At 48.6% G+C, this 13,237-nt stretch overlaps 1 protein-coding gene and 1 pseudogene across 3 annotated transcripts in view; one reads left to right on the top strand and one right to left on the bottom strand.

Moving 5' to 3' along the window:
• USP4 (ubiquitin specific peptidase 4) overlaps window positions 1–13,237 on the bottom strand; it is a 35,075-nt gene that overhangs the window by 1,620 nt on the left and 20,218 nt on the right. For 2 of the 3 annotated variants that reach the window (XM_039837743.1, XM_039837742.1), the window contains 11 exons: window positions 12,120–12,278; window positions 11,039–11,263; window positions 10,189–10,272; window positions 9,081–9,175; window positions 6,668–6,859; window positions 6,000–6,088; window positions 5,060–5,287; window positions 3,689–3,759; window positions 3,316–3,434; window positions 2,837–2,986; window positions 1,674–1,777 (listed from right to left, as the gene is read on the bottom strand). In XM_039837743.1, coding sequence (XP_039693677.1) covers window positions 1,674–1,777; window positions 2,837–2,986; window positions 3,316–3,434; window positions 3,689–3,759; window positions 5,060–5,287; window positions 6,000–6,088; window positions 6,668–6,859; window positions 9,081–9,175; window positions 10,189–10,272; window positions 11,039–11,263; window positions 12,120–12,278 — 1,516 coding nt within the window. Of the gene's footprint in view, window positions 1–1,673; window positions 1,778–2,836; window positions 2,987–3,315; window positions 3,435–3,688; window positions 3,760–5,059; window positions 5,288–5,999; window positions 6,089–6,667; window positions 6,860–7,463; window positions 7,561–9,080; window positions 9,176–10,188; window positions 10,273–11,038; window positions 11,264–12,119; window positions 12,279–13,237 lie in introns of those variants that run through there. The other variant, XM_039837744.1, reaches the window with a different exon arrangement.
• On the top strand, window positions 9,247–9,365 carry LOC120582515 (uncharacterized; annotated as a pseudogene).

A 13,237-nucleotide genomic window follows, 5' to 3' on the forward strand; every position in this document is an offset into this window, starting at 1 on the left:
GAGTCAAGAGTCAGTGCCTCACTTCGATCCAGCATTCCCCACAGCCAACACTTCCTGTCTTGATCTGACACTATTTCCAAGTATGATGTGTTTACAACAGCGATTCCCACAGTGATGCCCAATTCCTGCTCCGCCCAGACGCTAAGAAATAACAGACTACTGGAGGTCGGGTTTCGGGTCTCAACCCGCTGTGTGATGAGCTGTTCCTCACCATGGTGCCTACTGCACGAAGTGGCAGTGACAAAGGGAAAGGTGACAGACAGCACCCAGGGCCTGTCCCCCATGTGTGTGCTTGGCGTTAACGTCAGTGATGGTGGCTCTCAATCTTGGAGTTCCAACTGCAGACCCGATGTGGCCCTCACACAAGCAGCCACCTCGTGAATGAGGGAACTGAAGCACATGGAGCCCAGGGAACTTGCCCGAGTGATAACGCTTACATGCCGAAACAGCAGTTAAACCGAGTACATCTGAGCAGCGTGCAGCAGCACAAACAGGTATCGAAGTTAATTTGGGGAGAAAAAAGTTGTGGAAGAGAAAATGCTAAAGAATACGATGCGATCAGGGACCACTAACGGCCGCTCCAGTAGAGCCAGCCCCCATTTTCATCTTCCTGGCTCTCCTACGGCTAGATGTAGCCATGTGACCAGGTTACAGCCAGTGCGATGTATGCAGAGGGCTGATGGGCACTTCTGGGAGGTCTGCTTAACAGGAAAGGCTGTGCCCTTTTGTGCCCTTGTTTTCTTTTCTTCTCATGGCCTAGAACGCAGATACGTGGGCTGGAGACTGAGCCGCCATCGGGAGCCAGTAGGTGATACAGTAAGAATGGGAGAGCGGGAGAGCAGACTGCTGAGCCAACGGAAAACGCTCCCCACCAGTACAGGGGGCAAGACTGGGGTAGGGAAATCCTGAAATCCAGTGTGCGTGTAAATGAACTGACACCTCCCATGAATGTCCTCTCCTGGGGTCCTAGCGCGCCGGACTGGCAGCTGGACAGCGCAGGTGCAGTAAGGAGATGTGAGGAGACGCAGCTCCTCGCTCAGCGCTACTAGCACCTTCCTGTGAACAGGCAACAACATGGACCAGGTCTCTTCACTATGAAAGTAAACCTACCCATTACACAAGTGATGGAGAATAAGGCAGAGCAAAGAGAAAAAAGTAAAATCAACATTTTGGTGTCTCTCCTCCTACTTGCACCCCCAGTTTCTCTTGTTTTACCACAGCTGTGAAACTCCCTTCTGTAACGATGCCATTTTGTGTAGTTTTCACTTAACAGATCACCGGCACGTCCCCCCACGTTATTAATTTCATTTTGCAACGCGTGTGAACACTTCCATCAAGGGGACGGACAAGAGTGCCAACTCTTGATCACCAATGCTGTTACCAACTTTTCATTGTCATGAATAAGTAAATATCCTCGTGCATAAAGCTTTTCCCAATGTCAAGTAATTTCCTTAGGATAGATTCCCAGAGGTGGGATGATTAAAGAATATGAAAACTAAAAAAAAAATTTTTTTAAATGAAGGGGCAGCAGGATAAAAATGGCCTGAGGCCTGTGGAGCTGTGTGAGTGAAGTGCTTAGGGCCACGTCTGGAACACAAGAAGAGGCTGGGGAGAGATGACTGGCCGAGGACATTTCAAGAAGGAAGCAGAAGGAAGCAGATGCCAGTACTTACAGTGGCCAACTCCCATGGCTCCGTAATGGTTGGATACAGCAATGAGGTCATACACATAAGGCCTTGCTGACAGGTCACAGACAAACTCGGACATATTCAGACCTCTGAGCACAGAACACAAAAATCGCCTTTAAATACGGTAAACTCAGAGAAGGCTGGCGTAACCCAGCAACCCCTTTTATGCGACAGGCCAGAACGCAGAGGAAGGAACCCTGCTGAAAAAGGAATGAACAAACCGCAACCTGAGGGGCCCAGGGTCTTGTTCTGACCACTGGCATGTTCAAGCTGGAAAAGAAAAGCTTCCTGTAACCCCGACCCCAGATCAAATGGTGAGAAAGGGCTCTGGGCAGACGAGAGAGCTGTAGTAACTGTGTAAAAATGGCTGTTATTATCAAAATTACAACTGGTGCCATAAAAACTTAAGCTAAATACCAAAACAGGCCCCAGAAACCACTTTTTCCCAATATTTTACTTTGAAAATTTCAAATACACAAAAAAGTTAAAAGAATTTTCCTGATACCTATATACCCACCACCTAAGTTCTCTCACTGACTCGTCTATACTTGGATAGATATGTTTATCTATCTACCTCCCCCAAAAATATTTTAAAAACTGCAGTCTGTGGAGGAACTCCCATCTTGTTGACTTACTTTTCTGTCTCAGTTACACTCTGTACCATAGGACGTGAGAGAACACGAGCAGAAAGCCAGTCCCATCCCTATTCCTGGGTCAGGAGCTTGGTGGGTCTACACCCCCACCTACAGCCCAATAATGTCATTCGCCCTGGCAGACGCCTTTCTGGTTGCCTGGTCCCCGTTAATGAGAAACAGCACTAAGCCTGTGCTGTCTCGATTTGCCCAGGCTCCCTGGGACCAGTGACAGATGGGAAAATCAGTTTGAGCAGGTGGCAGAAGGGACTTGAGAGGGAAGCAGTGGCAGATGATCAGCATCACCCCATGCCTAGGGGGGCACTTGTGCTGGATAGTCTTCCCTGAATGTGGGCTGATGGGGAGTTGAAGTGAGCCAAAGTCTAAGCTCTCAGAGCCCAGCAACACACATCCTAATGCAGAGAAGTCTCTGCTGGCAAAACCCTCAGCCAGTCAGTGCCCAGATGCCCTCCCATTCATTCAGTTTCCTATTGACGCTACAGCCCAGGGACCCACCTGACTGGGAATTCCACAACCGTGTCCAGCTTATCCCTCCAATATCTACTATAGGAGAACCGTTTGAGGTGGACCACCAGGATCTTCGGCAAGGACCACAGGTCAAACTTCTTTGTGGCTTGCTGATGCTTCTTACAGTTGGGACAGTACCTGAAAAGAGAAACCGCCACTCAGTGAGGAGGCAGAGGGCCAGCGCCACCTGGGCACTCCAGATGGAGGCAGAGCCGTAGTCCCATGTCCCTTCCTGCACTCAGTGTCAGTGCTTCAGGGCAGGGAGGCCTCTAAGTTATCTTCCAAAACAGGGTGATGGCTTTCCAAGTCTGGAAAGAACAATCTACACAGAAAGACCTGTGTTGTAGGGTCCGCCGTGTAAAAGGTGACACATCCAAATACAAAGGGATCTTGCGTGCGCCAATGGCCCCAGCGGATCCGAGCCCAGGCTGCGTGGCTGCCCCAGCCCAGAGAAAGGAGCTGCCTACCAGGGATCCTGCTCCCCCAGCGTCTCCATGGTGGTGAAGAGCTCAATGCAGTCTCTCAGGGCCATGGCCGTCTTCTTCTTCTTCTGAGGCTGCAACATGCTCACGTGCTTCTCGTAGGCCTGTGGGGAGCAAAATGCTGAGTTCAGCTGGGGAAACGTCTTACCAGCTGGACCCATGACCCCACAAGTTCTCACTCCTGGAGTAATATGTACTTTCTGGAGCCTCTGAACATACGATGACAAAACCCTTAAGTGCTTGTCATTCTCAGTCTAAAATGTAATTCGTTAAGTTACCGTGGACCTGAGAGTGACCCTAATACACATCCAGAGCAGAAACTAGCGTGCACGCCGACTGAGAACCCCAAGTGACCTACCTCAGATTCTTGCTCATCATAATAAAGGCTCCGGGTCTCACTGTCCCAATCGATGGCCAGTGTGGATCGAGCTGTGGAGGGGGACCAAAGTGTTACTCATTACTGAATGGCCAGCAATAGGAGAGACTCTTCAGGTGACAGGAGTGAAAAGGACCACACTCCAGCTGCGCCATCAGCACGTGCTCACCCATCACCAGCCATGCTGAGACCAACGCTATGCCTTTGGCCAGCCAACGCTGAACCCCTAGACCCCTAAATCCTTTAGCAAAGATTTCCTCGATGCTACAGACAAGCTCTAAAAGAGCTAACGATACAGAATTCTGAAAGGGCATCGGTCAAGACTGAGTAACAGTGACCAGATTTACCCTCCTGCCTTAAACCGTGAGAAAACCTGACAAAACACATGGAACACCCGCTTTCAGACACTGGGTATTGGGCAGAGCAAGAGTGAGATTCCTGAGAAACGGAAAACAAACAAGGATGCCACACTGCCCCAGCTCACTGCCTGGAGGATTATCCAGGCCTCAGCGTCGGGGAGGGGGAAGGAGAGAGGCACACGGAGTTGAGGAGTCAAAGACTAGAGTTCTGGAAGACAGCTAGAAATTGCAGTGTATGTACTATAGAGGAGGGGGCTACAGAGACAGGGGGAGAGAGATACAGAGATCCAAAATATCTCATTAAAGTTGTCGCTTAAAACAGTTTTAAAGAGGTATAACAAAATGAAGAGAGCTAGCTAGCTAATTTCTTCTCTAACGCGGGGTAGGGGGAGCTAAAAGGCACAAGAGATACTTTTGCAGCTCCCCTCCCGTCCCTGTGCAGGTGTCTTCACCGTCCACTCAATGCCTGTCACACACAACACACATCTGTGTGGATGCCTCTTTCCACCTGTAAGGCAGGCCCCATTACAGGCTCAGGGAACAGAAAGCCTACAAAACCCATGTCCATCCTCTAGATGGATCACATCTCATGTACATCTTTATAAAACAAAAGAAAATTGCATTTCTTCTCTCGTAAGTGAAATGAGTTTGGGGAAATGCTGCCACCCAAGAGGGCCACAGACATGTCATCAACCCGGAGCCAAGTCTGTGAAGGGTGATGGGAACGGAGGGAGCTCTCGCTTCCGTTTGCAGTCATCAAAGACCAAAGAGAAAAGCCAGTTGGGGGTGGGAGTTGGGGGGGGCATGTGTGCATGCGTGCGTGTGTCTGAAATGGTCTTTAGGGAACTTCAAGCCAAGGATCACGCAAACGTCTGTTTCTGGAGCTACGCGGAGACCACGAAAGCCCAATACAGTGAGTACTGAGAGCAAGTATTTTCAAATAGATCCTAAGTCCCCAAGAAGCTCGGTTTGAAAGGTTAGAGAAAGTGCTTACAGTTGAGTTTAAGTAGTTTTCCATCCGTTGCAAGTGAATTTATGTCAGCTGTTCCATAGGAGTTCACGAGGCTAAAGGTAAAAAGCTTTTTAGCGCAGGGCCGACCTCCGATCTTCTTCTGGGTGGTCTCCCCGTGGTCACTCCCTGGCTCGTCCTCCCCACTGCCTTCTGTTTCTGAAAGCTGCTCCTTGCCTTCCTCCTGATGTTCCATTTCTTCTTCGTCTTCTCCTGGCACACAAATGAAAAATAATATGTATATAATTTGCCACCATTTTGATGTTAAAATTTTAGTTTAATACCTAACTATGGTGTTTCCTTCCAGATTTTATCCTGAGTGTGCAGAACGACATCTATCCCTTTGCACTTACGAGGCACCTGAAGGTGTGCCCCTCATCACCACCCAGTAGGACAGGCACAGTGGGCACTGCGCTTCTGTGACAAGTCACCCAAAGGCAGAAAGGGAGCCAGCAGTCCTGCCAGTCCTAAATTTAGGCCCCTTGCCAGTTGGTGGTTCACTGGGTTTCACCCCATGGAGTCTGACTCTGCAGACTGCATCACCAGGCCGAGAGAAAAAGAGCAAAATTAAACCCATACTCCATACCTAAGAAGGCAGCTTGGTAAGGAAGGCAGGCAACTTTTAAATGTTACAATAAATACAAATGTTAAGTGGAAGTCTTCGGTTCCTCCACAAGAAAAAAACTGACCCTCGACTAGTATTTACTGAATGTCTCCCAGGTGCAGATACCACGTCTAAGAAGATTCCATGAGGTGCCAAAGTCGGGCAGCGGGCACCAGCAGAGAGCTCTTGGGTCTGCTCTGTAGGCAGCGCCCTGCCACAGCCTCTGAGCTGCCCTCTCCCGCATGTATGACACCTCTGGAAGAAGAGGGAGGTCAGGAGGGACTGGGTCTGTCACAGCCCCACAGTGTGGTGAGCACTCACCTTCACAGCTGCCCCTGGAGCCATTGCAGGTCCCCGGCTCCACAGGCGAGCTGCCAGACTCTTCAGGCAATGGCTGTTTTATATAGCGGCTTGAAAAAGAGAAAGAAAAAAAATCATTTGTCAGTTGTAACATTTACATTTTCTTCACTACTTAGCTAGAGGTAGTCCATAATTTACACATTTAGCTATTCGTAAAGCAATTTATGTAAAGGGGGCTTAAAATCATGTGATGGCTCAGCACTTCAAGAAACCCAAGAGGTCAGATGTCTAAATACCAAGTCGTTTCAAGTCTTTCATGAATGTCATGTGGCACCATCATTTAAAAAAGTATTTCCCAGTAACATTCATCATAAGCTTCAGAACGATACTGGACTACTTCGAAAATTATATTCAAGTACAAATGCCATCAAAGCACTAGACTCCCTAAAGCAGGTGACTGATGGGTGTGACAGACAGGATTCCAGGGACCAGAGGAGGCTTAGGTGCCCAGCATCATGGTGCTGAAGATGTGCCAGACACCCCAGCCCAACACCTGCCTGGCCCTCCCAGGGGCTGACAGCACCATGTTTCTACCAGCGGCGGGCACTCGGTGGGGGGCGGTCACTATCATTCATCACTGGGCCCGTCTTGATTTCGTATAACAAGCAAATCACATTCCTGCCACCAACCTGATACGCTCACAAACAGCCTGGTACAAAGACTCGAGGGTTAGCTTATGCTTGGGGACAGAAACCAGCAGTGGCTGTCCATACAGCAGTGCCCCGGAGGAAGTGCTCGATGGCCTGGACTTCTTCTCCCTGAAGTAGACCGGAAGCGTGACACATTCCGAGCCATCCGCAGAGGTGCTACAGACCTCGTACCTGTGTCAATCACATAAGAGGGCACGTTTAGGATCAGGTCCCTGTAAGCGACAGAGCTCTGAGCTGCAGCTACATGGTGGCCAGGACTATGGTTATTGGGACAGAGCATATTTTAGCACAAAAGGCAGAGAAACCATTTTCAAGGCAATTCTAGGGGCTGGGTCAGGAGTTCCAAGGAGGGTCACTGTCAGCACAACGTGAACCTACACAACCCTCCTTCCCCCAACCACAGCCTCAAATTCTGTGGTCCTTCAAATGAGACTCAGCGCAGATGACGGCTGTCATCCAGACCACCACTCTAGACACAAAGGCACATAGGGGGCCTGGCCACCAAGATCATCTTTTTGTCACCAAGGAGCTCAATTTTTAAAAAGTTTCTCAGCGCCCTGTCTTTTAATAAGACAAAACATTATACAAGGACGTACACCTAGAGTAATAGCCAAAGACTCTTTATTTCAAATGAGGAAGCAAACTTATAAAACTGTTTGCCATCTTTGTCCAAAAACACTGAAGTAAAAAGAATCATATCTAATTTTTAAAAAAATCAGAGATAACCAAAGAAACTGCTAAATACAAATCAATGATTTTGAAAAATGTGTCTTACTTAGTGAATACATGGGATTGAGGAGATTTATAGATGTTTTATCCTGGAACAGATGTTACCAAAATTGCTGGCAACCGACTGTAGTCTTTCCCTCTTCCTATAGGGGGAGACACAAACTTACTGATTCAATTTTTGAAAACTATAATCACAAACACACACACACACACACACACACCCCTCCCCAGATGCCTGGCAAACAGTCTTGACTGCAGTAAATGCAGGACGAGTTCTAAGAAAAACTCACAAAATGTCCAAAGTGTGCTCTAAGGTAAGGACCTTATGGTCTAGCATCAAAGTCAAGAACCAGGCCTTGGAGTGAGGCTGGCCCTGGTTCCAGGTCCAACGCTGATAGTTTCTGGCTGCTGTGACCAGGCCAAGAGCTCTAAATTCTGAAACTGTTTACTCAATAGACAGCACAATTACCCAACTTACACTGCAGTGGTGAGAATTAAAAAACTTAGTAGCACAATGCATCACATGCTCAAAAAGTATTTGACACTACTACTGTTTTCTTAAGACAGTTATTAATCCATCTATAAAACAATTTCCTCTCCTGTTGGTTGAGCCCCAAGCCCTCTCAGGTTCCCTTTGTTGATGGTGGTTTCCCAAGTTCCCCACGGGGTGATGCCTTCTCAGCTCAAGTGTGTAGTTTCCAGAATTGAGGGAGTCAGACACAGACACGCCCCAGCTCTGCGGCCTGGTGGGAGCCTTGGCGCTTTGTAAAGTGAGGGAGGGTGGTGGTGCGTGGGGAGGCGGCCTGTGCAAGTGTGAACAGAATGAGGATCCTGGGCGTGGTCAAGAACTATTTCTTTCAGAGTGACCGAGAAGTCATACGCCCAAATGTAAAGGAAGGAGATGCCTTTGCGCACTGCAGTCCTCAGCCAAAGACAAAAGCCAAACAAAACCTAAAAACCTTCCCCAGGGGAGGCAAGTTACTGGAGGAAATCGAGGAAATTGGGGAAATCGGAGAGGTGGCTGGGCGGGGTCCACATTCAAACTGCTCCACTCAGTCCACCCCACCCACCTGGATGAGGGACATATACAACGTCACAAGGAGGGAGCGGCCCAGACACAAGATGATATGGGAAAGGCTGAGGGGAGCCGCTGGAGTCCAAGTGTACTGTCCCCACAGGTGTGAGAAAACCAATTCTCAGCTTACAGGATGTTAAGAGCTGAAAAGGGCTTTTTAAATCAACCCTCCGTCATTCTGAAATGGTACCTATCTAAGGGGCTGCTGACTGTGGCACAGGGAAGGGACAAGACTCTCCCTGTATGACATGCCTTCTTGCCTTCCCACGGTCCTTCACGCAGCTGAGACTCTTCCTGAGAAAGGCACTTCTAACAGCAGGACCACGTGAAGAACCATCAAATAGGCCTTAACAGGAAGCTGTGTTCACGCCGAGGAGAGTGATCTGGAACGTCTGGCTCAGAAGTGCCAGAAGGCGCTGGGCGCAGCTGGCTGCCACAACTCCCTAACTGCCATCTCCTGCGCTTCATGACCAGGGCAACTCCACACGGTCCCCAACTGCCAGAACCTCTGCTCTAGACACACCAACAAGGCAAAGCCTCTGGAACGTTTCCTCTGACGCCCTGCAGCAGAAACAGCTGGGTACTCACACAAAAATGTCATCTCGAGGCATGATGTGGTTTAACCCTTCATCCATTTGGAAGATTTTGTGAAACCGGTGATTATACACATCTGTGACCACCATCTGAGAAGCAATAGTAACGCAAAGATTACAGGAGGGATTAAGAGTGCCTCCACCTAAAAAAAGGTGCTAGAGTCTACGGCCATGCCACCCTGAACACGCCTGATCCCGTCTGATCTCGGAAGCTAAGCAGTGTCCAGCCTGGTTAGTACTTGGATGGGAGACCGCCTAGGAAGACGAGGTGCTGTAGTTTTAAAAAAAAAAAAAAAAAAAGTGCTGGAGTGCTGCCTCCAGAGAGACCACCATGTAACCAGCTCCAAAGCTTGGGGGCCAAGGCCTGAGAAGGAGCGGCATGGCTGCCGTCAGCAAAAAAAAAAATAGTGGCAATATCTGAACTCAGGTTTACAACGGAATCTGCCCTGAGTGGCAGGAATGGTGAGGAGTGAGTGCTGACCAGAGACTGGTGGTCACCCAGAAGCCTCCAGGCCATCCTGAACACACGGCAAACAGACCGAACCCCAACCGCCACAACCGCCTGAAACCATCAGGGGTGCAAGGGGAGTGGGGAGACACTGACCAGGGCTGGGACAGGGAGGGGCAGGAGCAGCCAGGATGGGCCCTCATGCAAGGGGAGGTCTTTGGTTCCCCACCCCCACACTGGGCCAGGTTCAGCAGAAAGCTCAGCATGGCAGTTATTTTTAAAGTAAGATTTCTACCAAGAACATCACAATGTCACTCCCACAATGTCACTCCACAGACTTTCGGAGTTTAGAGCCTCTCATATTATACAAGAGGTTGCAGGAAAAGGTGGTAAAGCTAAGAGCACAGCCCTACTTCTGCCCCCGACAATGGCTGGTGTGACCCCAAGAGAGGAAAGATGGTTGTTCCCTGGGGTTGGAAGGGATGGTCTCATTCGCAGTGAGAGGACCAGGGGCGCTGAGGCATCCAGAGATAATCACATTTGTGCTGGCCAGTTAAGAACTATGCCCCCAAAGTGGCGACAATGTTAAAAATAAACTCCAAAGGACTATGAATCGACCCCAACTGGCTGAACGCCACTGACCACCCCGCCTTACGTTTTCTGCAGCAATGCCAGACAGCCTGGAGAGAGCCTCGCACAGGTCAGACATGGCCCCCATCAGTGGCACGATCACGCGGTACTGCAAAGGAGAGAGGGGAGGGGTGACGAGATGAGCCGGGAAGAGCAGGCATCTCGGAGGGCAGAGGTGTCCCCCTAGAAGCAGTGTACAGTGAGTGAGGTCAGGTCCCAGGTGAGTGGCCAGCACAGCGCAGAGGTGCGTCTTCCGCACCACACCTGCCTCTCTATTTAGGCAGTAGCACAGGTGCTGGGCCAACTCTTTCCATTTTAAACGCTGTTGTATTTTATTAACCACACTCTTTAAAGAATGGTTAAAAGCATATAAATCAACAGGTCCCACATGCCATCTTTCTTTAGAGAAGAAGAAACTAAGGCAAGGAGACTGTGCAGTACAGTCATGCAGTGAGCCATCGGCAGGGCTAGACACTTAGACCTGCTGGTCACACCACTCATCTGGCCTTTTGTTCTGGCCAAGCTCGCCTAGCTGACTTAGGCATGAACCTGACCAAGGAAAGTATCCAGCTTCTGATTGCAAAACATTCAGATTCAAGGAGTACTTAGAACATCAACCAGGCTACTTTAGTCGAATGAATGGAGCAAGGGGCAAAAACTGACAGAGAGGCGCCCAGAGGACCGTCACGATAGGCCTTCAATGATACAGGTTTCACGCAAACATCTGATGGAGGCCAAGGGCACGCACTTAGGCGAGTGCCAAGGGGTTTTGCAGGCAGCTGACAGAGCATCCGGTGCAGCAGATGGAAGCAGCACCACTCTGGGTCTGGAGGCCACTCACAACGAGAGGTACCACGAGGTAACAAGTCTCTTACCTGAGTGGGTCTGCAGCGAGGATCAGCAGGAACCAAGAAGACCTCCATAACACGATCTTTCTTCAAGGGCAGTGGGAGAGTTAGATAGCAAAATGGGTCAAAAGTCACAGAAACCTTAGCACATTCTGGACAAACCAAAGTAGATTTGAAGAGGCCGTGGAATGTATCCACAATCACAGAGTCATTCCTCAACCGATGATTCTCCCAGGCTTCCTTTGCAACCACCTGGAAGAAAAACGACAAGATAAATAAGACATTCTCCACACCCCTCCGTCCTTTACCCCTGCATCCAGAATGACTGACGGCAAAATCAGAGATGGACCATGAGGCAGTCTGTGCAGCCAAGAACTTGGTCCAGGCCATGCTAGGACTGCTTAGTGTACCATACTCACATCACATGCCAGCTTAACAGCTTATGGACACAGGATCTAAAGAAGCAAGGTATCTGTCTGTCATTTGATGGAAAAGTGATGTACCTAAGAGCACTGTGGGTACATAGACATGACCAAGGCAAGGACTGCCACCTATAGGGTTTTCCATGCTCCAAAGTTCCTTCAGTGAGATTTTAATTTATATCAATATAGTTCAGCTAATGGTTTTTCCTTTAAGATGTAAATACGACTTTTAAGTATTCATATCAATCATCCCACTGTGATAGTGTAATTTATATACTAAATCCCCTTTTCATAGACCAGAAAATCAAGGTAAAAGGTATAAGTGCCCTAATAATATTAATAACAAACTATTTTCATAAATAATAGATGGATTTAATGACAGCATCAATTATCTCAAGAGCCCATATACAGTCACTGAATGGTCTTCAGAGTCCCCCAGTTTCTGGTTCACCAATGAAATTACACCAGAGAAACTGACTCCAACTTGATGAAGCAAAGAGGGAACATTAGGAGTCACTCAAGTTAGCCCTTTCTGACCTGGAATGCATTTCTCTATCAGAACCCAGGGCCACATCAACAACAGCAAGGGGCAACTTTTTTTTTTTACTTAAAAAAAAAATCTCTGCAACTCTCCCTAGGAGGCAATGTCTTTGGAATACTACTGTCCAGAAACCTTCATAGCGTACCGCATCTGGCCGCCCGCTGGCATCCTTCAGCTCCAGGTAGGGCTTCTTCTTTACTCGGTTCAGATCTTCATGCAACCCGTCTAGAAGAAAGGCTAACAGCTCCTGAGAGTCTTGCTGCTGGTAGCCAGAAAACTGAGGGGCAAATCGTCCCACTTGGGTCTACAATAAAAGCAACCACATCGGAAAGTGTAAGAATCAGTGAGGTCAGATGGGACACTGTCATCAAAAATAGCTCTGCAGAGTCAGCTGGGACAGTAAGGGAGAACACACCATCTGGCTGAGTAGCCTGATTAATTCCTCGAGGGCCTGAAAGAAAATGGCAGTTCTCACCAGAGAGAGGGCTCAGATCAGAAAACCAGGATAAGCACAGGCCTGGAACCTAGGCCAGAAGCCTAACAGAAGAGTGAAGGGTGGCACCATGAGCAGCCACATCTCCTAGGTACTGACACGACTGCTGTCCAGCTTCCTCCTTTGGTCCAGTCTCTGTAAGAACTTTGCAAATGTTACCTGCCCTGTCTGCCTTGTATTGATTTATGCCAGCGATTCTCAGAGTATGTTCCCCAACTAGTGGCATCAGCATCACCTGGGAGCTTGTTATAAATGCACGTTCTCGCCCCCACCCCCAGACCTGCAAAATCGGAGCTCTGGGGATGGGTCCAACAGTCCGTGTTTCAACAAGCCCTCCTGGAGATCCGGATGCGTCCCGAGGTTGCAGAGCTACCGCTCTACACCTGTGCCATCCAATACCAGAGCCACTAATTACACTTGGCTATTTAGATTTAAGTTAAGTAAAATTAATACATTTAAAATTTCAGTTCCTTGTTCACACTAACCACATTTCGAGTGATCAGTGGCTACTGTGCCAGACGGTACAAAGAACCTGTTCATCACCGAGGAAGCGCTACACCACTCCTAAGCCCCCTAACAGTGCTGCCAAATGTTTACGTACATTAGCCTCAGCCAAATTTTTTTACCCAGTTCTAGTCTCTTTATGACTTAATATGTGAATAGTAACTTACATATATTACCCAGGAATTAATGTGGCCATGGGGATGAAAAGAATTAGTTTTCAATTTTAATAAACCATCTAAGATTTCAATTTTCTCACTGAGCTAATA

This window comes from Pteropus medius, unplaced genomic scaffold, assembly GCF_902729225.1.
Source record: "Pteropus medius unplaced genomic scaffold, Ma_sr-lr_union100, whole genome shotgun sequence".
Taxonomy (NCBI): domain Eukaryota; kingdom Metazoa; phylum Chordata; class Mammalia; order Chiroptera; family Pteropodidae; genus Pteropus; species Pteropus medius.